The sequence below is a fragment of the Gadus chalcogrammus genome, chromosome 20 (assembly GCF_026213295.1).
Source record: "Gadus chalcogrammus isolate NIFS_2021 chromosome 20, NIFS_Gcha_1.0, whole genome shotgun sequence".
Lineage (NCBI taxonomy): Eukaryota > Metazoa > Chordata > Actinopteri > Gadiformes > Gadidae > Gadus > Gadus chalcogrammus.
Window position 1 is genome coordinate 8,042,756 of NC_079431.1, and position 27,759 is coordinate 8,070,514.

At 46.6% G+C, this 27,759-nt stretch overlaps 1 protein-coding gene across 1 annotated transcript in view; it reads left to right on the top strand.

Annotated features, from left to right (window-relative positions):
• Positions 1–27,759, top strand: part of lrp1bb (low density lipoprotein receptor-related protein 1Bb) — a 228,399-nt gene that overhangs the window by 95,508 nt on the left and 105,132 nt on the right. Inside the window, exons 8-19 of the mRNA XM_056579905.1 lie at positions 7,748–7,970; positions 10,189–10,387; positions 10,542–10,685; positions 12,650–12,886; positions 13,424–13,604; positions 15,403–15,622; positions 16,589–16,778; positions 18,328–18,450; positions 19,147–19,287; positions 21,140–21,265; positions 22,523–22,639; positions 26,450–26,530. Of these exons, the coding sequence (XP_056435880.1) occupies positions 7,748–7,970; positions 10,189–10,387; positions 10,542–10,685; positions 12,650–12,886; positions 13,424–13,604; positions 15,403–15,622; positions 16,589–16,778; positions 18,328–18,450; positions 19,147–19,287; positions 21,140–21,265; positions 22,523–22,639; positions 26,450–26,530 (1,982 nt within the window). The remainder of the gene's footprint in view (positions 1–7,747; positions 7,971–10,188; positions 10,388–10,541; positions 10,686–12,649; positions 12,887–13,423; positions 13,605–15,402; positions 15,623–16,588; positions 16,779–18,327; positions 18,451–19,146; positions 19,288–21,139; positions 21,266–22,522; positions 22,640–26,449; positions 26,531–27,759) is intronic.

The following is a 27,759-nucleotide window of genomic DNA, read 5'->3' on the forward strand; positions in this document are numbered from 1 at the left end:
TGGAGCCATGGCTGACATATCCCTGGGCTGTGGTAACAATGTAAAGAAGTGCGGCTACATGACGATCCAGACTAGGTTTAAATATATATATATATATATGTGTTTGTGTATGTATATATATATGTATATATATATCAACTAAGCAGTATAAGATATAGGGCCCTATCTTGCATCCGGCGCAATTGACTTAATCACTGGCGCATGTGTCGTTGCTAGTTTGCAACTGGCGCAGAGCGTTCTTTTCCCTCCTGCGCCACTCGTCGGTAAATTAGGGAATGATCTTGCGCCCCAAGGGGCGGCTCGGCGAAAGCAGGAGGCGTATTCTGGCTCAAACGTTCCCTGGTGCTATTTTGACGTTTCAGAAACCACTTGCGCGACAAACCTGGAAATACCTGGTTTAAAGTAAGTGGCGCGTTCTTCAGATGCTATTTTAAGGGCGCATCATGCATAATGTTGCTTGTGCACCTCGCGCATACACTTTGCTTCTCTCATCTACCTAGCCACACATTCTTGATAAATTATTTGGGAAAGAACAGCTGATACAGCGGTATTAAGTTATACTTTTAAATCAATGCATCTGCAAACACCGTACAGCAAACACATATTTGCTTGACACAGACATCGTGTACATCCCCATAACTTTTAGGATTGATGAGTATTTGATCGTGAGAGAACATTGTTTTACAGCGAATGAGTGTTAAAAAGAATGAATGAATGCGGGCGCGCGTGTGTGTATGTGTAACACACACACACACGCGTGCGGGCACGTGTGTGTGCGTCAATCTGTTTAAACACACGCAAACTAAACACGTAACGCGTAATACAGTCCATGGCAATGTATATTAACGGGGGGGCACATGCATATTAGGAACACAAGTCGACAACGATAATGCATACAATACTGATAAGAAACAATGTTTATAATGTATTGCGTATATCATTAAATATCATTAAATAGAACCACATTAAATAGGAGTATTTGAAGATGTGGAAGAAAACCTTATTCCATGCGTGAATTAAGCCATATTACTTAAGCTTGGCGCTTCTCACTTGCGTTTCAGACCGTTAAAATAGGGCCCATAGTGTCTAAGTAATCATCCAGGCATGGGTAAGGTTTAGATTTGAAAATAGTTTAGGTATTACGTCAGATAGTAGTTAGTCTAATGTATAAGTTGGGCTTTTGTGCTTGAAATTATGCTTTTTTGAGAGTTTATGAAATGATATGACACATATACAGGGAACTGTTATATAAGCAAGGGTTGGCTATAAGATTTGAAAATGACAATGTTAAGGTGCGATTTGACAGTGCTTAATACAAGGTAGAAATAAAGAAGCGTAAGAAGGAAGAAGATAATGTTTTTTGTAATGAAAACAGTTCCAGCTTTTGTGTTAAATTAGCAGCAGTGAGTGTTAGTTAAGAAATAGTTGTGTGAGAATGTCTCAGTTTAACTTCAAAATAGGCCCCTTGGAGTTTGCCACACAATAGTGTGCTAGCGTTACCCCATCCAGTACCTTATCCCCGTCTCTGACCAAGCAGGGGCTTTCCCACCTTTCCAGGGTGAGTGTATTATGTTTTCAGCTATGGCCCCCATTGCACTCCCACCCTGGAAGGAGGGATATCTTTCTAGGCTCCTTGACAGGGGGTTCTCTCCTGATGTTAAGGAGTTTCAATCGTCCTTTAGAGGGCTTGGAGTTAAGGGGGTTCCTTATAATGCGGCCCTGTGAACCTCAGAGGCTGAAACTGCTTTCCGGGCTTTCCAAAGGAAACGGACATGACGTCTTGTTCATCAGGAGGCCTGTTCTCCCTCTTACTGCTTGCTTTGTTTTCAGGCACCTTTTTTCGCTGCATGTTATAAGCTCATCCTGTAACCGAAAACAAGGGTGAAGTGGAGGGGAGGGATGGAGGGGGAGGAGGAGGAGGCGTAGGGGAGTGGGTCTGACTTTCAAATTACCTTTACCCATAGTACTCGTCTCCTTGCCGTGGAGCCTTTTAGCCGCGCTACAATGGAGGAATTTAAACGATTCCTCCCCGTGCCTTCGCAGAGAGTCCCGGGTCCCTTCGAGCAATGCCTTTCGGAGGAGCGCTGGCTGATGTCGCGGAAAGGCCCCTACGGTCTAGACTTTCATTAGACGGTGCCGATACCTCACAGCCTTCCACAGACTCACTCAAACCCCTGCAGGACGTTTCAATGAAGGATTCTCCCGAACAAAATAAACCCACTCAGTGCCGAGAGTCCCCGACAGGCGTACACATACACGCGCCGTCGCGCACACACAGTCACACAAACACACACGACACACAGACCGACACCAACACACACACACACACACACACACACAAACACAGCATCTCACACGTACACACGCAACCACCCACCTACACACCCACGCACACAAATACACACCGACACACACTGACAAGACACTTACACACAGACATACAGACACCCCCCCAACACACACACACGCACACACAAATGGAAGAACTGCAAACACTCCAAAGCGTTTTTTTTTTACAGCTTTCAGCAGCACACGCTAAGGTGAACTTGTGTGATGGCGCGTCGGTTTGATGGCTTCTCAGAGCTTCCCCGAGACAGGTGGAGCCGTGATGGATGAAAGACGTAGCGTCGGCGGCACCGCATAAGTGATTTTAGTGCCGCACATCCGCCGGAGAAGGACGGAGTAAATGCCCGCCTGATTATTCTCCTCGGCGTCAGCAGCCGCTGAAAGGCCTCTCCGTCCTCCTCGTTTTCCCAGTGTGCCGAGGCAGGGAAACGCCAATACTGAAGCAGAGCCATTATATTCATGAGGCTACAAGGAAAGGCACACTGAGCTTCGTTTCAACACATTTCCTGTGCGTTTTTTTCTTTCCCTGCCCTCTCTCATTTTTTCCTTTTAATGAGACTCCTCTTGCCGAGAGAGAGAGAGAGAGAGAGAGAGAGAGAGAGAGAGAGAGAGAGAGAGAGAGAGAGAGAGAGAGAGAGAGAGAGAGAGAGAGAGAGAGGAGAGAGAGAGAGAGAGAGAGGAGAGAGAGAGAGAGAGAGAGAGAGGGAGGAGGGAGAGAGAGAGAGAGAGAGAGAGAGAGAGAGGAGAGAGAGAGAGAGGAGGGAGAGGGAGGAAGAGAGAGAGGTGATGTATCAACACCGGAGCTCGCAGCAGTGCAAGGACTATTCACAGGGCAAACAGTAAAAGCATCGAGAACCCCACTTTTTTCCAAATTGTATTAAGGGGTTGTCATGACATACCAACCCCCCCCCCCCTTCCCGTAAGGCTATAGCAAAAGTAACCTTGAATCTCTCGCCGGACCACCCAAGGTTCAAGATTCAAATCTTCAAATATTGGTTTTATTGTTAATGCACAACAATTACAGAGCAATTACAGAGTCGCTGGCAATGAAATTCTTGGTCCTTGGTAGAGGTGGGGATTAGAGAAGACCTGGAGCATGCGGACAAACTCTCTGCCTCTTTGTGTTTCCGGTTATTATACCTCTGCGCAGATATATATATGTTGCCGCGGAATGTTAGTTTGGAACTGTGCAAAGCATACACAATTACACACACACACACACACACACACACACACACACACACACACACACACACACACACACACACACACACACACACACACACACACACACACACACACACACACACACAATGAGAGTGTGTGTGTGGAGCAGGGAGATGGTTGTGGATACAGGGAGTGTGGGGGGCCACAGGGGACCCTCAGTGCCCATGCTGCCGGTTAGATTGGCTTCATAAGACACACACATTTTCCCGGGCTCCTCGCTCCCCTAATTGGTAAGACAGGGGTACAGCTGTTTCTGATGAGGGGAGGGGGGGGGGGGGGGGGCAGAGAGAGCCTCGTCAGCCCCAAGCGATGGAGTGAAAAACAACAGGAACACCACTGATTTCCATTACAAGTTATTTCCTTTCTTTCCTCGCTCTCTCACTCACCCTCTCAATGCTTTTTGTTGCCTTCGCTCGTCCTTTCGTTCTTTATTTTCGTTCCTCCTTCCTTTCTTCCTTCCTTCCTTGCTTCCTTTAGTCTTCCTTCCTTACTTTATTCCTGTTGTGGCTGCTCAGGACTGGTGAATAGCCCCTCCCTGGGTCATGTTCTTATGGTAATTGGACTTTGATCTCAGAATTGGTGGGTTTTGGACCATGCAAATGAAGTGGTTAGCCAGTCAACATGAAAGCAGTTGAGAATGATGCAGACGACGTGAAAAGGACTCAAATCAGTGCCATGGCTGTGATCTTTATATTTCCTTTTCCACTCCTGCCCGTGTTAATACCAGCTTTATTAATGTGGTAACATTTGTACAAGGATTGTAGCTTATTGTGATGCAACCATTATTGATACAATTTTGGGTTGATTACATCGTATTGGTCACACTGTAGCAATAGGATTATATTAAGGGGTTTGTAAGCATCACACCTTTAACACCACAATGTCTCCTGATGTATTCGGAGCAGCTTGGCCTCATTGCCTGATATGTATGTTCAGTAAATGATCACCTCAGTTTGAGGAAACGTATTATAATATGTATAGTGTCCATTTTTCATTTTTCATAATTTCATGAAGCACATGATAGTTCAAACGTGTTCTGGATTTGAATGATGATCAACCCTCAAAGCTGTGAACTGCACTGGCTCACAGTATCGGACTGCAACATTTCTCTGGGGGCCTATTCATCCTCACATCCTTCCAAGTAATAGGACTCATGACAGCAGTATAGATACCACCCTCTGCGTGTGTGGGTGTGTGTGTGTGTGTGTGTGTGTGTGTGTGTGTGTGTGTGTGTGTGTGTGTGTGTGGGCGTGTGCGTTCGTGCGAGTATTTGATCCTAGCTGTTAAGCAGTTTATTTTGTGGTATAGCTCTTCTGTATGGCCGTGTCCTTGAGTTGAAAAGAGTAAGCGTACCATCCAGGACTGGCCTAGTCAGGAGTCGCCGCTGAGGTGGTGGAGGTTAACCACCTCGTGGCAGTGACAGAATGACAATTACATGGCTTTCATCTGGTTCCTCCTCATGTTCATTCATTCAGGCTATAGGGTGAACTGCGTTGGCCGGTGAAACTCCTCTTATGCTCAGTAAACACTCCTGCGGGAACAGTGCCTCAATGGCCGGCTAAAGGCCAGGGTATATAGGCGGTTGCCTAAGGGCACCCCAACCTCTAGTGGGCGCTGGTTGCCCCCAAAGAGGTTAAACATAAATAAATAACCATTCGCCTGGCGCACTTTTACATTTCTACCCTTAGGTAACAATTTAACAAATAAAGAAAGAAAGAAAGATGCACGCTTAGCACCCCTGTTCCTCAGTTATTCATCTGCCCTGTGGTCAATTGCATTTTTACTATGCTCACTGATATCGGAGGGATGGGTTGCATCAAAACATGTCATAAGATTGGCCAGCGATTGCTGAGTGACTGACAGACTGTTCACAGAGTTAACAAAGTTTTCCAAGGGTCCAAGCCTTCAGGGCCGCAATGTTTAAAATGGAGAAAATAGGAGGAGGAAAGGAGTCCAATATGCTGTTTAGGTGTAGACGTTTCCATTGTAGCTAGCTAGCTACATGTTGTTGAAGCGAAATAGAGTTTCTGTGGCTAATACTCTCCAACTTAGTTAAAATCTGTATCAAATAGGCAATAGAACCTTTCTTTATGAGAAAAACGCTGCTTTAGCCTTATCTAAATCCTAATCTCGCTTTCGGCCCCAGATTGGATGAAGCCGGCCCTGGGTGCATCCCATGTGTGCACTGTAATTTTTCACAAATGAAGGCTGCTGGGCCATGGAATAAATGAGTGTTTTTATTTAACACATATTAGTTTTGATAAAATCGCTGCACAATCAACACAAACATCCCATGTTCTAATTAATTTGTGTAAGCGCAGAGCGGATACAGACGAGGGCTTCTTGTTTGGATATGAGGCTTATTCATACATTTTAAGCTGGCTCAAGTGAAGAATTATTGTTTTTAATAATGTTTCTAATGTTGTGTTAGGCAGATTCTGAAAATACAGTCAGTTCATATAAAAAAAGTTGCAATTATTAACATAATGCATTCAAGAAATTAAGGCAGTCAGGTTATTTATGCTTAAACACTAATGCTTTTTTTTTTTCAATTTAAGCCTAAATGCTTTTCAAAGAGTCAATTAGTTGATTATTTCGCCTCTACTGGCGTAATTCCATAAATACTTCAGCTTAAGCCTGAATATGTTTGCAGTGTTGGAATTAGCGCGCAAAGAGCATTAACTCACAAGAGCCACCAGACAAGCATCCTCATGGCAGTGAGGCATGTCCAGGGCCCGCTTCCCCCAACGCCTCTGCACCACGTGGGGTCCACGGCGACTGCACAGCGCTCCAAACTCCCAACGCCCCTTCCTATTGGTCACCCTGCTCGACGTGTCACACAGCACAACATCCCTCTCGAGTTCATTTGAAAGGGAGTAAAAAAAGAAAAAAAAACAAATTCAGTATTCACAATATAGTTGGCTGTTAACAACAGGTCCCCAGTCGTCTGAAGTTTTCTCTGGGCTCGTTTGCTTCGGCTTGATTAGAGTGGCGTCCGCGTGGCCGAGTGAAGCGATTCATCTCCTTCAGCACAGAAGAGGGTTTCTCCTATTCTTTCTTCTATCCTATTTCAGACTAGAACTCCGGCCCACTTTCAAGAGCGCAATTATTTCCCACCCCCCCCCCCCCCCCCCCCGAAAGTGCTTCCCTGCATCCTACCCATTATCTCCTGACACTCAAGTATGAAGCATCCTTCATCAGGTTTTCATATTTCACTGGGTGTAATGATTTGACGTGACTTGCAGAGAGGTTTTTTTATTGACAGACAAGTAACCATTCGGCTTCCCCCGCCACGATGGCAATTAGAGACACCATTTGTTTCTCGCTGTACTCTTTCTAGCCAACACTGTGTAACACCGGCTCCTTTTCACCCGTGGAATGTGGAAGCATAGCGGCGGTAGCGGCGGCGGCGGCCATCATTTGTATGCCCCGGCGAGATGCACCTGTTCTGGGTAAAGCCCGGTGTCCTGCTGACGAGGCCTGTTCCTCAGCGCAGTGGGTTGCTGAGCCTGGTGTTGGGTTCACGGGATCACCCCCATCTCTCTCCCCATCCTTGACTTGACTCGTACAGATTATGGAAGATACGAGGTTACGCTCACTGGCTGAAGCTCATTACCCTCCCCCCACCCCATACAGGGAGAGAAGGTGGCCCCTGCCGCAGCAGAACGTCAGCTGTGTGAGCCCCCCGCATCAATTAGGTGAAGACCTGAGGCCAAATGGAAGTTAGCTATAGATATTTCATGCGTAGGCCGTAGGCCGTCGCTGGGTTGAACCTGTCTCAGGCGTGAAGCCTGAGATCATTCATATATTTGAAATTGCTATGGCTGTGGAAGCTTTTTTACGTCTATTATGATAAACAGGGCTACACGTTAAGGAATACTATGTCCCGCAAATGGGATATACTGTATTTTAATTGGAATGCCGTGGTCTTCTGTGATGGATTTGTCAAGAGGTGTGGTTTGAATCCTGTATGGAAGGTCGCCGTGTATAACTTGTCTATAAACCTTAAACTCCAACCATCAGGGGCAAAAAAGCCTCTCCTTCAACGACTCAACGGCAACGATAAGAGTTGGTTGTTAGTGTCAGTGTCAGCGTCCGCCGCAGCGTCTTAAGAAGAACACCCCCGGGAGAGGAGCTTAACACGGCGCTTTGCCTGGCCTTTTCCCCATCCCAGGATGCTGTTCTTCACCGACTACGGGAACGTGGCCAAGCTGGAGCGCTGCAACATGGACGGCACCAACCGCACGCGGCTGGTGACGGAGCACGTGGAGCAGCCCACAGCCGTGGCGCTGGACCTGGTGAGGAAGCTGGTGTACTGGGCCGACGCCTACCTGGACTACGTGGACGTGGTGGACTACCACGGGGGGAACCGGCACACCATCATCCAGGGGAGCCAGGTGGGTCTTCCTCCCGGTTTGCTGTTGCGGTTGTTCAGGTCGGTCGGCCTCCGGGCTTACCTGGCCTTGTGCCGATGTGCCTTGAGGCAAGGTTTGCCACTGTTTGTCACTGGTTTGCCAGGGAAATGTTTTGGGACATTGCATGATCTTGAGATGGGTTAGGGCAATGCTAGTAAGGGAATGAGTAGTTTGACAGTTTAATTAGTGGTATTTATTATTTCCTCATTATTGATTCATCATTCCACATAATACCGTCTTTACTCCGTTAAGACACATATTGTTGATAAATAATGCATGGGGCTGTCTGATTTTGACGAGACGTTTGCCCTTTTTGCATTTTCTTTTTGCCATGAAAATTGATAACAACATATATTGGGAGTCATAATGTGTGTGACACTTTCATGATCATTCCCCTCATCCCTGAGTCTGTGTGCCTTGAACTTCTGCCCGGGATTATGTGGAGCCTCAAAAAGGTTGGGAACCGCTGTTCTAGAGGAGATGTGATACACACAACGGGATACTGGGGCTTGCTAGCTTGTTCTCCCCATCTCCTTTCTTCGTGAGAAAGACAATCATAAGCCCAGACAATTCTCAAGTCTCTCTGATTTAGAATATATTAAATTGTCGCTAGGACCAGTGTTAAGGTTCTGTATTCGTCCCGGCACTTTCAAATAAGTTCAGACATTCATTTATGCACAAAAGAAACCTCTTGAGTCTTTATATGAGAGTGGGTGGGTGGGTGGGTGGGGGGGGGGGGATACAAAGAGAAGGCGGGAGCGAGCGCAGTATGTATGTGGAGGGCTTTGACGGCCGAGCGCAAGTCATTAGTCCCCCAACCGTCATCACAGTTTGGAAGCCTTTAATTATAGATTATGAGCTACTTAGAATAGTAGCCTTTGAAAGTCCTACTCGGACGGGCTGTTCACTGTCTCACAAGGATAAGGGAGAGATCTCAAGTACCTTATTGTCTATTCAGGTGTTCACGGCATCAGGTTTATGAAACCCTTGGCCTCTGTAAAAGAACAACTGTAGCCCTATTAATCTTGCTGATAAAGGCCTGGCTGTGTCCTGAACGAGGTCAAGACTCATCCAGCGTTCTCTGCCATTGTGTTTGATGTAGGGGGATCGGCAGTGCGCCCTGGAGACAGCTTGTCTTCCGGGGCCAGTCCCTGCTAAAAGCGAATATTCCGCCCTCCCGCCCTCATTGCAGTGTTTTGAGATTTATGCGCTGTGATAGTTAATCTATTTTTGAGTAGACAATTGAAAGCTCTTTGTCTCGATCCGTTTCACAGTTTATCTCAAGTGATACATCACAAACAAGAGTTGAATGCAAGAGAGGAAAGGAAGGCAGCACTTGTTATGCAACACGTACATCGCAAATGTGACAGGTAGCTGGGAGAGAACAGAAAAAACAAAACAAAAAAATGTTGCGTTGCTCCAGCAGGCCACATCTGGAGAAAGTGACGGATGAGTGGAGTTTGTACCTTGTGCTGTTTTTTTCTCGTGTATTTATCTCCATGTCGCTTTTTTTTCGCGACTCTTGTTTTTCCCAGTGCCCCCTGCGTTAAGGTTAGGCCCCACTGGGTACCCGGTGGTCAGGGCCAAACGGAGCGTGGCGTTTCATGCATGGGCGGCTAAATGTAGCATGGCAGCCACGGCGGTGGCTACAGCTAGCATGGTGGAGAGCGAAACCCCAGTGGAGCACAGCCCGCTCTCTGCCGTAGCGTCTCGTTCCGCTACGCTGATATGTGTTTTCTATTATACATTAGATCACGTGAGATGAAACCAGATGATTATCATTTTATGATGCCATACTGGTAATTAGGTTGTTACCGGGAGGAAAAAGGAATGAAAGGGAATATAAAGAATAGCAGGGTTATAGCGGTTAGGTTAATGTATAGAGTCAAATATGGAGACCAGGATGTATTTTGTCATTGGAAAAGAAAGCAACAGGAAAGTGAGCATTATGACTTTATGATGCTACAGCAACTTTTAATATTAACTGCAAGGTTTAGGAACAGCATCCGAAGTTACGAATGATTGCAGAGTCTCCTCCTCTATCTTGAACCGGTAGTGTTACGTTCCGCAAGTAGTGTGCTCACACAAACGTTACGCTATGACATCATTTGCATTTCAGCGAGTGTGTTTTTTTGTGTTTTTTTCTGGTGCCATCAGCCATGAATTGATCAGAGGCCCCCTTCTCCTCATCTCGCAACAGGTCTCATACATTTATGGATTAACCGCGTTCGAGGACTACCTGTACCTGTGCTCCCGCTCCGATCCATCCGAGGGGACCGTCGCCACATCAGAGCTGATGCAGATCCATAGGTTCAACCTCACCTCCGAGCCCAAGACGCTGGCAGGCTTGGGGAGCGCCAGAGGGATCCGTGTTTACCACGCGCTCGCTCAGCCCAAAGGTAAGGGGACGTTTCTTATTAACGGTCGGCACGCTCCAGCTGGCCGGCCCCACACGTCCCGCCGGGATGGTGTGATCGGTCCGTAACTGCGGCCCTGTCTTTCTACACCTTCCCACCAACCAACCCCCCTCGGCTCCCCCGGCGGCATCTAAAGTCCGGAACCACGCGTGTGAGACGGACGCGTACGGAAAGCCCGGGGGATGTTCCCACATCTGCCTGCTGAGTGGCAGCTACAAGTCCAGGTCCTGCCGCTGTCGCACGGGCTACAGCCTCGGAGCCGACGGACAGTCTTGCAAAAGTGAGTATGCAACGTTTTATCCTGAGGATTCCCTCCGGTCGGGTTTTCCCCCGTGTAGTAAACAAACCTTTGAACCTATTAGGGCTGTGTGCGTGTCGCTCTGGCGACAAACAGCAGGGTTTTGTATACGTGAGCCAGGAGAGAGGCGGCGAGGCAGAATAGGATTCTGTGCAGCATTAGTCACCTCATAATCATCAGATCTCCCCTCGAAAAGGCCACGTGTCATAAAAAGCAGTCAGTTTGCGTGCGGACGGTTTGGCCATCTGCATGCGTGTTTACATGCATGCACGTGTGCAGGCATCAGGCCCCGGCTGACATTGATGAAGATGAACACCAATGGACACAAGCCCATTAGAATACGACATTTCACCATCGACCTGCCGAGGGCCTGATTCATTATCGCCATAATGGGGATTTAAGTTTGTGTGCATTTGTTGCCGGTCTGATCAATTGGGGGGCATTGTGTAGTTGACAATGAAAGAAGAACATCAAATTGATGACACTATCGTGTGGCTGCCCCACCACATTTCGATCCGGGGCCTTGCGGAAGCGCAGGGGCTGTCTCTGCTGTGACACATTTGATTTATGCCCCCTCCTTCTTCCTCAGATGTTCTGACGACACTCTCTCTCTCTCTCTCTCTCTCTCTCTGTCTCTTTCACTCGGTCTCTCTTTCTCTCTCTGTCCCTCCCCCTCCATCTATCTTCATCTCTTTCTCTCTCTCTCTCTGTCTGTCTCTCTCTCTCTCTGTCTGTCTCTCTCTCTCTCTCTCTCTCTCTCTCTCTCTCTCTCTCTCTCTCTCTCTCTCTCTCTCTCTCTCTGTCTCTTTCACTTGGTCTCTCTTTCTCTCTCTGTCCCTCCCCCTCCATCTATCTTCATCTCTTTCTCTCTCTCTCTCTCTGTCTGTCTCTCTCTCTCTCTCTCTCTCTCTCTCTCTCTCTCTCTCTCTCTCTCTCTCTCTCTCTCTCTCTCTCTCTCTCTCTCTCTCTCTCTCCTTCTCTGTCCCCCTCTCTCTTTATCTGTGTGTGTCTCTCTCTGTCTATCTCTCTCTGTTATGCTACTCCCGCAGCCTAATGTAATTGGTAGCTAAATGCTTGCACTTCCTCATACAGCCAGTGAAGGAGGGGTGGGTGGGTGGATGGGGGGTGGGGTTTGATATCTGGGTCTCTCGCAACGCTTAATTGTCTCCTGGGTAACTTTGCCCCCCGCCCCCACACCCCTCTGCTTTACACCACTCTCCTTTATACACCCCCCCCCCCTCACCATTGCTTCCTTGTGAGATGATAAATTGAAGTGAGGCATGTGTGGTCCTCAACCCCCCAAGCAGCTCAGTCTCCTGGGGCAGGGGGGTGAGAACGAGTAGGGGTCCTCTCGCTCGCTCTCTCTCTCTCTCTCTCTCTCTCTCTCTCTCTCTCTCGCTCTCTCTCTCTCTCTCTCTCTCTCTCTCTCTCTCTCTCTCTCTCTCTCTCTCTCTCTCTCTCTCACTTGCTTTATTTATCCCTGCTCTCCCTCTCTGGGCGGAAGATCTCTGGAGGGTTTGCCCAAGCTGGCGCTCCCCTGGTAGGCCCGCCAGCGAGCTGTCTCAGCTCCCCTGTTTGCCTTTCGGCCCAGACACCGCTGCACTACTTTAGATCCGGGGCCCACGTGACGCCCCAGCGTAACCATTGTCTCTTGTTTGCTCTGGTGTTTGGCGCCTTCCCTGGACAGTAGCGCCGTGTGATTGAGGGTGCACCCTATTGTGACTGCCAGTGGTTTAAGGCTCCATTAAGGTGAATGGATGGGGATAGCTCCGGCGAGCAGATAAGAACAATGCGTCCAGTAAGAGGGTGTAATGCCCGGAGCAACACTGATGAATTAGGCCAATTAATTGACAATAAGTGTGGAGAGGTGAAAAAAAACAACTAAAAGGCGAACCAAACAAAGTACAAAAATAAACCGAAGCTATTCTCGGTCTCTTGCCTCGCAGAGCCCAAAAACGACCTCTTCCTGTTCTACGGGAAGGGGCGTCCAGGGGTCATCCGAGGCCTGGATCTCAACGTCAAGTCGAGCAACGAACACATGGTGCCGATCGAGGACCTGGTCAACCCGCGGGCCATCGACTACCACGCCGAGTCGGGACACGTCTACTTCGCCGACACCACCAGCTTCCTGATTGGCCGGCAGAAGATCGACGGCTCGGGGCGGGAAACGATACTCAAAGATGGTGCGTTGGATCGTCTCACTCTCTCTCTCTCTGTCTCTCTCTCCGTCTCTCTCTCTCTCTCTCTCTCTCTCTCTCTCTCTCTCTCTCTCTCTCTCTCTCTCTCTCTCTCTCTCAGACTCACTGAAAGAGAAGGATATTTTGGTTTTCTTAAGTGATATAGTAGGTTATATGCAAGCACTGAAAGAACCTTTTTCTTGGGGAAGATTGAGATGCTACAATGGTTGTACTGTACTGTGGATCGACACAAACTAGATGTCTGCTATGAATCTGTCTTTAAAGGTGACGAGGAAAATGGGTCACTGTCAAATATTCAGGATTGTAAATGTTCATGGAATTACATATTTTTTGAGATCTCTGTTCTCAGCTTTCTCCTCAGATTTTCCATTTTGTTGCTCCTCTTCTCCGATAACTTCCTCCCTAAGCTTCTCTACTATTCTGTTTTCGTTGCTTGCTTCGCTTGAACATGTTTTCTCTCTCCTCTTCTGTTCCCCATCTCTCTGCTTCTTTCCTCTTCTCCACACTGCTCTCCTCACACAGATCTGGACAACGTGGAGGGCATCTCGGTGGACTGGATCGGTAACAACCTGTACTGGACCAACGACGGCTACAGGAAAACCATCAGTGTGGCCCGACTGGAGACGGCCTCGCAGACCAGGAAAACCCTTCTGGAAGGGGACATGTCCCATCCCAGAGCCATCGTGGTCGACCCCCTAAACAGGTTGGACAAAATAATGTTCCACTTTATCCTTACATAAAGTATTGTGCTTTTGGTTCAACATACACACATAACTTTACCCCTTTAGTGGATGCTTGTGTGTGCAAAGTCATGCATATATGCATGCATACAAACCTATATTTGGATTTGCATAATACTTTCTGTTGTTGCATATACTGTAGAAAAGGAAACATTTCAATGCGATATCTAGGTTATTTATGAAGGTCTGTTATCCGTAATGTATTCAGATCTCGATGGATATGTATCTCCCTTTATCGTGCCCTATCAGTGGTTCTACGGAGATGGATGGACTACATAATTAATGCACCCAATATGGATTTACTGCCAAGGCAAGGAGCGGCTGAGCACAATATAGTTACATGACGAACAGACCAGTTCAATCTTTTTCGTTATCCTCTGCTCAAACAAGACACACACAATAGCTGCCCTAAAATCCAGTTGTCTTTTATTACTATTATGTTTATATTTTTACATTATCCAACGTTTTTGACGGGGAGGGCAAGCCTGCATTGTTAGCGTGGCCTTGCGGGTAGAACAATATTTCCCTTTGTACCAAAGGTTTAATCACTTTTGGCCTGGGATTGGATTCCTATGGAAGACGGCGTCAAACACAGGCTTTGATCTCAATCTGGACTTGCTTGAGGAGGGGGTCCTCTTTCTTCTTCAGGGGACATGGATGCTGCCCCCCGGCTGATCTCTTGACTATGTTCTCCCCCCTTGCCTCCCCTTCCCTCGCGCATCGCTAGTCACCTCCAGTCTGCAGCGGGACGATAAGGATTTCCAGCGGTCGACGTCAACATTCTGTCGCGCTTTTCTCTTTATCTCTTTTACATTCGGGTCGTTGCTTTAAGTATTCCAGAAAAAAATCAGTGGAGCGGTTAGAAAAAAGACAAACCAAAAGAAACCTCCATCCGATTTTCTGTATACTCGACTGGCTTTTGGTCAGGTCGTGTAAGCATGCGGTCAGCTTATGTGCTTTGGTGTAGTGCGACAAACGTGCGCGTGTTTGTCGGCGTTCATGTGTCTGGGCATGCCTGTGTGCGCCCGTGTTTTTATCCGCCGTGCGTGAGTGTCCGCCTATCCGTGATGAATTAACCGCGGGTTACTGAGGATAACTTGTACCGGGAGACAGAGAGATGGGAAAGGGGTGGGTCGCTTCAGTCATGCATGAATATCATTCCATTCCATGGCGCGGCCCCCTGCAGAGCCTTCTATCATTGTAAGAACCAGTGGCCCCCATCCCACCTCCCCATCACAGTCCTAAGTCACGGAGACTCAAACTGTGAAAATCCCAGAGCACTGCTACCAGAGAACAGATCCCATGAAAATGGTTGAGACGATCACTTTTCAGATAATGTCGTTTTCCCTGTTGGAAATAAGCAGCCATTGGTGTGCAAAAGGCATACAGATTAAAATGTGTTTCACAAGTCACTATCCAGCGGGACAGAGACTAATTTGTGCATTGATGTTCAGTTGCTCCCCTAGAAGTGATGGGCCAGATTGATCGGCCTAAGGCCATTCTTCTGTCCTGTTTGGGCCTCTTCTGCTCTAGGGAGCAAAGTTAGGTCATCTCCGTTAAGGGTGGCCTCTACATCGATATTCCAGATCATCAATTATTTACATTCTTTCTTCTTCTTTTTCTTGCTCTAACGCTGTCCTTTTCTTCCTAATAACGCTGGTATAATTGACTCTGCGGATATGTTTTTGCATTTACATTTGCATTCACCGGCTCGTGTGGGTCGTCCCTCGCTGACGTGCATCCCCATGTCCGCCCCAACAGCTGGATGTACTGGACGGACTGGGAGGAGGACGAGGTCAACGACAGCATCGGGCGCATCGAGCGAGCGTGGATGGACGGGTCCAACCGGAGCATCTTCGTCACCTCCAACATGCTGTGGCCCAACGGCCTGACGCTGGACCACGGGACCAGCACCATGTACTGGTGTGACGCGTACTACGACCACATCGAGAGGATACACCTCAACGGCACCGGCAGAATGGTGACGTGTTGTTCCTCTCTTGTGGGCTTTGGGTGATTTCGTTGTGACACTGAGCAATGGAAACGTATAGATCTGCGGATGTGACCCGTACACCTTTGGAGGTGGAAATTATGCGAGGCGTGCCTGTATCTACTCTTGACTTGGTGTGCCAATGCGTTGATACGGTAGAGGAATTGCAGTCTAATAAGATTCATCTTTCTTTGTTTAATATTGATGATGCTTTCTTTCTTTTGTTCAATAGTGTAAAACCATTATTATTATAACAAACATTATTTATGGTTGGGTAAAAGCGTGCGTCAGTGTTAAACCCATACTGGTGTTCAAAATGTAAATACATGAAATATTGAGCTTCGCTGCCCTAGGCACAGCTCACGTCTTGTACAAATTGTAAGCATATTGTGGAAATCAGCACAAAAAATCCCCCTTTTCTCCTGGATATGGCTTGATATGAGCTTCGAGCAAAGAACCCCATCTTCAGCTGCTGCAGGGAAGCCACTTAGTGGCGGCCATCACAAGACTGCTGCAGGTGTGAATCTGTGTTCCACAGATACACACCTAGCCTTTATACCCCCCATCAATCCACCGCTCCAAGTATATTAAAATGCCTGCCAGGATAGAGAACACATCCGAAGACACTGTATTAACTCACGTGTGGAATTTGGCAAACATTCGGGCATACGAACGAGCAGAGGATTGAATTCCTGTGAAGATATTAAATTATAATCTCGGCAAAATACTGTTTGAATAAAACAATAACCAGAGCGTTGTTCAAATATCTCGCTCGCTGTTTGAAGTCGGAGGTTCCTTTTCTTCCGCGGTTTGAGGTGCACTACGTGTTGCCTCATGATGTTACCATCACTCCCACACACTGCATAAACATGGGCGGATGTATTTGTGTGTGTGTGTATTTGCGTGTGTGCGTGTGCATGTGCGTGTGTGTGTGTGTGTGTGTGTGTATGTGTGAAGGTGGTGTACAACGGCAAGGAGCTGAACCACCCGTTCGGGATCTCCCACCACCGGGACTCCATCTTCTGGACGGAGTACATGAACGCCTCGGTGTTCCAGCTGGACCTGGCCTCGGGGGACGTCACCCTGCTGCGCAGCGAGCGTCCCCCGCTCTTCGGCCTGCGGGTCTACGACGCCCCCAGCCAGCAAGGTCCGGGCGCAGACGCCTCATTCAGTCGTAGCGATGTGTTTGTTTCTTTGTTTCTTTGTTTCTCCTTCCTCTGTGCGTGCCTGTGGTTGTCTTTTCATCTACGTACATTTGTGTCGTTGTTTATTTATTCAATGATGTGTTGATTTGTTTGTTGATTTATTTATGTATTCATTTATTTATCAGTTGATTTATTTATTCATTTATTTATTGATTTATTCATTCATTTCTTTTTTTTATTTATTGATTTATTTACTACCTTCTCTCTTTTTCTTTCACTTTGCTGTGCGCTTACTTACTAACTAGAGACACATACACACAAACGGTCATACCCACACAAACACTGTTCCAGCATTTACCGTTATACCTATTACTCCTAATTTTAAAACTAGATTCACCTATATCTTTATGGGTGTATCATCTCGGTGTACAAGCGGTCTCAAGTCCCATGGCTGCCTTCATCAGTGATGGGGGGCTTGTGCCGCATTGGGCTGAGCACTCTCCCAGATTAAGGCAAACTAAGTCTGGGGGTGAGGAGGGCTGGTGGGGCGCGGAGGAGGAGGAGGAGGAGGAGGAGGGTGCTGTCTTCACAAAGACCAATCGACAAATGATGATGGATCCCTGCTGTTAGATGAATAGATAATAGAAGTGCAGGATGTGCATGCTGGCAGCGGCCAGGCCTGCATGCCCATACTCCTCCTCCTGTGGTCTCTGCAGCAGGCAGGTATGGTGCCAAGTCCCCCCCCCCCACCCCCCCCCCAACCTCAGCCCCTCTCTCCGCCCTGCCAGCAGTCTACCCCGGGGGAGGTTTGATTGTCCTCATCACTGCCCACAAAATCTAAGACGGCTGGCGGACAATTTTACACCACTCTGATGAAACGACTCTGTAAAAAAAAATCAGGAAAAGAAAAAAAAGAGTAAAAAAAACAACATCCATTATTATGTGTGTACTCGCTTCATTATCAACAATCTGCCTGGCTGCAGATTATGAGGCAGGGAAGGCGCCAGGCCAAGCATGCGATGTAGCAGAGTGGCATGCAGCTGGAACACAGAGCCCTGGTTCAATTCAGCGCGGTGAAAAACATTCGCTGGCGAAACCCTCCAATGTTTTATGACACCGAATAGATTAATTGGCTGTCCTATCTTCTGAGTATTAGTGATTGGCTCGCACAAAACGGAACGCTTTATCTCATTGGCTCAGGCGCTTCATTTTTAGGGCGGTTTCGCATGAAATGAAATTGACAAAGGGAGCCAGTGTTTGAGCTGTCTGTGGCTGTTTTCTCCCCCTCGCTTTCATTTCTTCCTCCTTGGCTTTGTCCAGAAGAGAGGATACAAATGTCAAGCGTCCCCCTTCATTAACATGCGCAGATGTCCATTTGATTCCGCCTCATAGCGGAGCCCACTTGGCGTTGCCTTAAGATCTGAATTTTTTGCCTTTCGTCCAGCACACACAAACACAAAAGCATAGACAAATCAACAGCACCCAAACACCGGCCAATGGCTGGGCTTTTATAAAATATAGCTTGAAACGAATGAGACTTTGTGTCTGCAGGTGACAATGCATGCAAGGTGAATTATGGAGGCTGTGGTACCCTCTGCCTCGCCATCCCAGGAGGCAGAGTCTGCGCCTGTGCTGACAACCAGCTTCTGGAGAAGAACAATGTCACCTGTGCAGGTAGGAACGGCGGATAAATCAGATAGAAAAAAGTCTTTCCTTAAGCGACACTGTAAATCTGTTTATGTTGAACAGGTGTGTGTGTGTGTGTGTGTGTGTGTGTGTGTGTGTGTGTGTGTGTGTGTGTGTGTGTGTGTGTGTGTGTGTGTGTGTGTGTGTGTGTTTGCGCCGCCTGTGTGGGTCTTTGCAAATACGTGGGTCTGTGTGTTTGTGTGCGTGCCTGTGAGTTTGTATGTGTGTGTCACCTCACATTCACCTGTTTATGTTGTACAGAGGTGTGTCTATGTGTGTGTGTGTGTGTGTGTGTGTGTGCACCGCCTGCGTGGGTCTTTGCGCATATATGAGTCTGTGTTTGTGTGTGTGCCTGCGAGTGTGTGTGTGTGTGTGTGTGTGTGTGTGTGTGTGTGTGTGTGTGTGTGTGTGTGTGTGTGTGTGTGTGTGTGTGTGTGTGTGTGTGTGCGACGCCACACATTGCCTTATTACCGCATCGCGTTGCCTGTCACAGGGATCTCTGGATAGCAAACTGTGCATGCGGATTTGTTGCTTGGAAACAAAAACCTTTGTGGTACACAAAGCCCCTCAAAAATTCATCTTCTACTGTTGTTTTCTCCCACCTGTCTGTCTCTCTCTCTCTCTCTCTCTCTCTCTCTCTCTCTCTCTCTCTCTCTCTCTCTCTCTCTCCTCCCTCCCCAGAAGTCTCCACTGGGGGTGTGGAGCCCCAACAATGTAAGAGCGATGAGTTCAAGTGCCTGAACCACCGCTGCATCCGTGCCTCCTGGAAGTGTGACGGGGACGACGACTGTCTGGACGGGAGTGACGAGGAGGCCCACCGATGCTGTGCGTACTTTTTCTAGTTATTATTTTAATGAATGAGCGTGTGGTGTGCTTGATTCGTCATAGGTCTCACACCATGCCGGGCCATAGGCTACACACTGCCCTGCCCTACGCGACCACACGCTGTTTGACTTCTGCTGATTAGCACATAAAGCCATGTTGTAGCGCAGCGTTGGGTGCTGCGCCGCGGTGCACCGTGCTTAATACACCAATTATAATTATACAGCAGTTGTAATGCAATATACCATGCTACTCTTCTATGCCATGATACTTCATACATGCTTGTGCAAGTCCTTGCTACTTAATAGTATACCATGCTAGACTGTGCTAGTCCATGCTACTTCATATTATACCATGTTAGACTGCTAGTCAATGCCCCTTCATATTATACCATGCTAGACTGTGCTAGTCCATGCTACTTCATATTATACCATGCTAGTCGATGCTTCTTCAAATCATACTACCTCATTATACCGTATTAGGGCTAAATCATTATATTCCAATGCTAATACTACATCATTATACAGGCTATGGCTACATCCTAATGTACCATGGTTGACTGTGCTATATCATACTACATCCTGATACAGTTAATGGCTACATCATAATATACCAATGTTAGACTGAGATACACATACAGTCTATGACTGCATCATAGTATACCCTAATAGACCATGCTAATCCAAGCTACTGCAATACATCATGCATCATGCTATATTGGGTATTAGTCTATGCTGTCTCAGAAAATAACATGCTAGTCCATGCAAGACCATGCTACTGCATTATACACCGTGCTATACTGTGCTAGTCTAAGCTACTTCATAATATACCGTGTCAGTGTGTGCAAGACCACGCCAAACTGTGCACTGTCTAATGTGCCCTGTGATGTGGTGCAGGTTGATTTTGTTTTACGGATGACTTTACCTTCTTAAATGTCACTGTAAAAGCCTTGGTCATCCCTCTTACTGCCAGCTCTAACCCTCTCCCTCTACCTGAAGTACTTCAGCTCTCCAGCAAATCAATAAGATAAACACCATGTTAGACGCTTGGATTCATTTTCAAGTGGGAAAGAATCTGCCATAATTATCCAAATTGAAATATCCATTATTTGCTCTACTTGGGCATCATATACTTTAACAATCCCACAGCTTTATTTTTATTGTCTTAAAAAGCAGCTCTGTCAGGCAGACTCTGAGGTCTAAAATGGATTTCTGCATACAAACATTGTTTTGACGTTGCCCTGATGACAAGTGAGGTTGTGGGTGACTTCTTCACTCTCTGACTTTAGGACACTTCTTTGTCTATTGGGGTTTGGCGCGTTCTAAGCCACACGAATAATTCCTCATTTCCTCTATACTGCTTGATAAAAGCTTATTTTTCAAATGATCTTGCACCAATCCCCCTACACTCTAAAGGGACTTTGGATACGTTTGTTCTGTGAGTTATTGAGTGTTAATTATTTTGATGTTTCACATTAGTCCTCAGAGGGTTGTTGCCCGAATGACATTGAACGCTTGTGCTGTTAATTACATTTACTGAAGACATTGAGATGGAGAGAATGGCGCCTGCTGTCGGAAATGAATAAATATTTTCCCAGTTAATACATTTGTTTATACCGGAAAGAGGGAGCAATTATTTAAGATTATTATGTGTTTATTATTGTGTGTATTTGTTATCCAACCATAACATCCCTTCATATTTTGTGAAAAAATATGTGAATAAATCAATGAATAACGTCCATGGATGATTCAATGATGGTCAATGCAGCATCAATCGAAGGGTGAAACTTTGGCAGAGGAAATGTACAATAAGTAAAGGCTGTAAAGTGCAATGTGTGCATCTGTTCTATCTATAGACAACCACAGCTGCCCCATTGAACAGTTCAAGTGCAACAACAACCGCTGCATCCCCAAAAGATGGCTGTGTGATGGTACAAACGACTGTGGTAACAATGAGGATGAGTCCAACGTAACATGCTCAGGTATGAACTTCATGCTACTAGTTTACCAGTATAGCGTTAGCATAGCTGTGCTAATCAGTTGTATTTGCTCAGATATTTACTTTTTATTGTATTTCCTTTTTTTGCTAAAAATTAACAGATTAGAAAAAATAGTTTGAAACACCTTCTCTGCAGTTTTGACATGCAGTAGAGAAACAAAAATATGGACTGGCAAATAGAAATAATATTCACATCCTAGAGCAACCGATACCATATGGATTAGAGTAACTGATAACTTCTTCCAAATTCTGCCAAACTGCCAAACAGTCAGAATCCGAATCCTCTGAAAGTTCAATGTTAGATAATATTCAGAATAATAATACCATCTGGAGGTGTGTTGAAGGCTAATATTTTTGTCTGAAGAATGTTTTAAAATTCTCAAAAAGGAAATAATGATTTTCAAACGACGTATCAAAACTTTGAGGTGTAATTCAATCTTAATGATCGCAGCTACAACATCTTCAATGGGCTATCTTTTTTAAAAGCCTGAGCCTTTGAAAGCATTGGTTCAAACTTGGCCCATCATTTATGAGTTTAAGCGATCAAAGCACTAAACAAAGGCGCCCCTTCTTGTCTGGCACTCATCCCCCCCCCCCCTTACAACTGCGGTGCAATCATTCTCATCGTGTCAAGCGGCTTTCTGGCATCAAAGGAACCTTAGCGCCTACAAGGCCCTGCCTCGCCCACAACCGCGTGTCAGAATCAGTTAGGGGGGCTATCAGATTGACCCATCCCCACACTCAGCTCACCTGCGTTCCCACCGCCCTAATATCTACTGTGGTGCTTCAGAGCCCGCCGGAGCTCAAGAGTCCTGGAGGTTCAATCAGTGGGCATTAGCCGGCGGAAGATAAATGTTTCTCTGTCATCGGATTGACGTGCATATTACACACCCCCTAAGAAGTCCCCCGGGTGCGCCCCGCGTGTGTCTGCCCCAGCCCTCAGTCGTCGGCGGGCCCGGTGAGATAGAGTGACTGTGGGATCCCCCCCGGCCATCCCCCCGTATTACGCCTGATTGAGCCGCCACCGTGATGGGCCGCGAGGCAGCAGCCCTCGGGGTGGGGTACCCTGACATTCTCGGTTACGCGGCGATCGTTAAGAGACGCTTTGGGCTGGAGTGGGGGAGGGCGGGGGTCCGGGGAGGGAAGACACACACGTGCCACGCCCCGACACGTACCGTGTAGATTGACTTATGACAGGATTTTCTCCTCTCTCCCCCCCCATCGCTTTGACGTGTTCCAGCCCAGCCCTGCCAGGCAGACCAGTTCTCCTGTCAGAACGGCCGCTGCATCCCCCAGGCCTGGAGCTGCGACCGCGACGACGACTGTGGAGACAAGTCAGACGAAACGTCCTCCTGCGGTGAGCGTTGAGATGTCACAGCGACCCGCCGTTTAATTATCCCTCACAGCACGCTTTGAGCTTTGCAAAACCTGCGTCGGTCGTAAAGGCTGGGTGGGACATGGTTGTGCCTGCTCGGTTTGTTTTAGTTATGCTCTGGGGTGAACTGTTGTCTGCGATTGTGCCGGAGTGAATTGAAGACGGCTATTAAAGCAGCCATCGAGGAAAAACCTTTTCAGATTCGTGCCTTGCAGACATAACATCGTATGAAATGTCAAAGCAAATCCGGAGACTCTGTAACCTAGATCTTAGGTGTGGAGGTGTACTAACAGGCAGTAGCTATAATGGAGGACTGGTGGCTTTATGAGTAAGCAAATCATAAAGAAAATCACTTCACCAAAAGTTTCACAGAGCTCCCCTGGGCTTGTTGCACAAAGAAGTACATTATGCAGACCGAATCAAAGGGAACAAGGACAATGGCTTTATGGAAAAACATTCTGTACAAACAACAGATAACGCTTTGTCTTTTGGAGGCAGATATTGTCATGCTGGCCGGCTTCCTTCCACATTGTTTAAGGCACATTATTTTACACATCCAAAGGAATTACCGAGAGGATCTGTGGCCATGTTTGATAAGCCAGCAGTCGGGCTGATAAGTCATTTATCCTGGGCGAAAAATAACTAACCTTAGAAAGATGCAGCACCTGGTGCCTCACAAGTCAAATTTTGTGTTTGCTCTTCAAAGGCACATCTCGTGATGCATAGCGGCACCTGTTATTATAACACAATACCACCCGCTGACAGCTCTTTATCAGTACGCACACACACACACACACACACTCACACTCACACTCACACACACACTCACACTCACACACAGACACACACACACACACACACACACACACACACACACACACACACACACACACACACACACACACACACACACACACACACACACACACACACACACACACACACATTCAAGCCTGTTGGTGACATAGATTACCCTCAAAAAGTTTGACAATGATAGATTACCACAATTTATTGATGGTGGAGGGAGGTGTGTTTAAAATGACACACACACACAAACAAACGAAGATAGGCATGAATGCAGAATTAAGGTTGATAATATTTAACGACTGTTGCACCGGAGGGCCAAAAGGACATTCAAAGTTGACACTGTTTGAGGTACTGAATGAGTTGTGTGTTCTGAAACCTTGTCTCATTACCCTCCAGCACTATCTGAATATTATCGTATTTCTATGGTGATCTAGAAAAGTCTTTTCCAAAGTCTTTTCCATCAGGCAGTTCTACTGCCTGATGTTTTGCCAAACACAACACAACGCAACAAATCACAACAATTCAATATACAACGCGACACAAAACACAACGCTCCACACAGTATGGGGGGTTCCACCATGGGGCCCATACTACCTTTTGTGTGTCATTAAGCTGCTTCAGTGCTCGGTAACACACAGCCAGAGTGTAAGCAGTCATGAAAGTCCATGCACGGGTTCATTCAATCATAATCACGCTGTGCAGTGGCAGAAAAGGATTAAGAAAGCCCATACTCTCCCCCATACCGTTGTCTGGGCCTCCTCAAGCATCAGCTCTCCGCTGTGGCTCGGCGCGCTTTACTCTGCTGGAGAACACATAGGGTTGACACGGGACACCGCGGGATAGTGGTGGCCCATTCAAACATTGCTGCTCATTTGCTCAGTTTGTTTGTCCATAGTTAAGTAGATGTCGCGACGGGTCTTCTCGTCGAGCTCCTGACGCCACGCTAGCATTATTTATGGACGGTTGCTGCATTTTTAATGAAAGGCTAAATTCCCAAAACCAGATGCCTTACGCTGTTGAGACAATAGTGTGTGTCAGGGAAGTAGACCACGGATTCGGTGTGTATCTCCGTGTTGCAGCCTGAAGCTACATGGGAACCTGACACATTGACGGCCTCTCAAAATAACTCTGTAATTGCTAACGGTATATTTATCATCACCTGACTGTTATGACAGAAAATCTACAGACGACCATCCAAACTATTGTATTCCGATATTTCATACAACATTGCCGACTGACGTCGGCGTATGTCGCCGGCTGCCTGAGGTAGCGTTCCCTCAACGGCGTCTGTCGATAAAACATGGCACCCGCAGCAGACACACGTCATGATATTTAATGTCTTTTGCTATATACCTCGACTTTGTGTCAAGGACTCGCTTGTTTTAATTTCGACTTTCTTCTCAAGTCTCGTAGTATCTCATATTAACCTCACGTCACCATCAAACACCTCAGTGCCTGAAAGTTGTACGAAACTTTATTTCGTCAACATCGCAATAAAGTAACCAGGATTAATTTCATGCGACGGTCTCTAATGCACCGATTAAATTAAAAACATCCAGCCACATGTAAGCTATTTCGGTCGATTAAGCCAAAACTCTTTGATATTAGCTAGTGTGGTCTAACATCATTTGGTGACTGCATATCAAAAGAGCTATTTGTTTTTGGGGAGTTTTCTGAACTCAATGTGCTCAGTCCCCAAACTGCCAGCAGTCCTTTAGCTTGTGTTGCTGTCCTGGTGGTGGCTGCTGCCCGTTGCATTGATTGAAGTGTTTGGGCAATCGGGCGTTCAGTCAATTAAACTATTCAGATAAACCCAAGAGAATAGCGCTTGGAAACTCATCCTTCATCTTTACCTCTTTAATGATCGTGGTTGGTTTTGTTTGCTGCTGTTTTTTGATGTGAGCGATCTGTCTAAATGCGCGGATGTTATCATAAATTCATCCCAATTATTCCCTGAATACAAAGTCACGGCTATATATATATATATAAATATATATGGAACATATATTCAAACAAACATAGAAGCATAAGATGTTAAATGTGGATGACTTATCCCTCACCAGCTTTTCCGTAACCTGTCAGCTTGTTTTCACTCAGCCTGTCAGCTCGTTTTAACTACGTAGTTTTAAAAACGTACGTCAAGTTATGCATGGGACAAAAAAATAACAACACATGATTTTCTGCATTGTTCTTAGACAATTTGTCCTAGCTGTGGTTACTAAATCTATGATCAACTGTCATTTTGTCGAACAAAAGGATTATAATAAATTCTCTGTTATAATGATGAACATTGCCAACATGAGGACAAGAAATTAACTTTTGACAGCGACACAATAATGAATTGAAATGACCACGCAATAGACATCTAATAAGACTCGCTGATATCCTGCTGCTCTCGTTCTGAAAGCTCCCTTCAAATTAAAAGTACACTGCACAATTATAATTGTCAATTAGGATATAATTTTGGTTCGCTCCTCGTTATGGTGGTATTCATTACCCAACAGTATAAAGCGATGATGGACGTATTCCAAAGTGATTTGGATCGTTGTGTCTGCAGAGATGACTGTCTGCTATTATATGGGTCTGGTGGTTTAACACTGCGTAGCAGAGCCGCAATTCCTGTGTGACAGAACCTCCGCAAAGCCTACAAATGCCATTGTTCCCCTTGCCTAAAAATACACTGTTCTGCTGTAACAACTAAGCTCCAACACTGGCAACACGGGGGGCATAATGTTCACTGTGGCGTGAACACTTGGCATTAACAAGTCATGACTGCACACACCCTCCTCCTCACACAATGCTCTGTAGGCCACCGCACTGTGCATTATGTCCCGTCGCATCACTCAAACATTTAAATGGCATCGTTCTTTATTTATCAAAAGTTGTCATTAGCGACAACCGGGCAATTTGCAAAAAAGTTGGTTATTTTCCAAAGCTGGGTTTAAAGTGGTTCACTTCTTATTTTGGCAGTTGTTGTGTTTTCAGCCTTCCCCACGTGTGAACCGCTGACTCAGTTCAGTTGCTCCAACGGCAGATGCGTCAGCGCCAAGTGGCACTGTGATTCAGGTGAGGCCACCTTCAACATGTTTGATTTGGTGGAGTGTTGTTTTGACGAGGTCATTTCTGCTGGTTCACTTCCTATAATTGCTTAATCAAACTGCAAACAAAACACATTGACTGCATCGTGTGCCGCGATTGGCCCAGGATGCATTTGTTGTTACTTTGCGATTGGTTTTGGCTGCCTAGGAGTAACCAAGCCTTTAATAATCCACACACAGATAAATATAAATTGAATAAATAAATAAGCTAGACTAAAGGCGGCCGTATACTTGAAACCCAAATTGAAGTTTGCCCCCGTTCACACTGACAAAATGGCAGGTGAGCGACCAAATTGAAGCGCGGCTTCCGATCACCTCTTTGTGCAGGGTTCTCACCCCGACTAGTGAACTCACCCCACATGCTCCCAAATCAATCGCTGCCAGCAATTGGTCAACGACACCAATTGAATGATTCCATCTCGTGTCATTAATCGAACAGCCCACAAATCAGGTTGTTGTACCCCGTCCAAAACACTGTGGTCAACAGCAGTTCATCAGGCGGACCAGCCGATTTCCATTTTGTTTTAAGTATCTGGGGGTCTTGTTAGCTGAGATGGAGGCTGCAACAGGTCTCTCCTCCCTGGCATTGATATACTCTACCAGCTGCCACCTGGTAAAGTCATCAACTACCCACAGAGACACACACGCACTCTCACACACACCCAAATAACCAATTACCCAATCGACCAAGAAACAGAAAGAGGAATTAACTGGCACAGAGATGATTGGTGAAACCAAACACAAACACAGATAGGATGGGTCAAAAGCGGTAACTCATTAGTAGAATGAATTACTAACTCAAACACTTGCTAAACCTCTGTGTGTGATCTGCACGTTTGTGTGTCCTGTGTGTGTCTGTGTGGGTGCCCTGGATGTGTATCATTCTCTCCTCTTTGTGCGTTTGTATGTCTGTGTGTGTATGTGTGTATGTATGCGTGTGCGTCTGTTTGTGTTTGCCCTTTGTGTGTGTGTGTGTGTGTGTGTGTGTGTGTGTGTGTGTGTGTCTGTGTCTGTGTCTGTGTGTGTGTGTGTGTGTGTGTGTGTGTGTGTGTGTGTGTGGTGTGTGTGTGTGTGTGTGTGTCCCACGTGCTTCGGGGGGTGTGTGTGTGTGTGTGTGTGTGTGTGTGTGTGTGTGTGTGTGTATGTGGGTGCCCTGTGTGTATGTGTGTCTGTGTACTCTATGTATGTTTGTGTGTG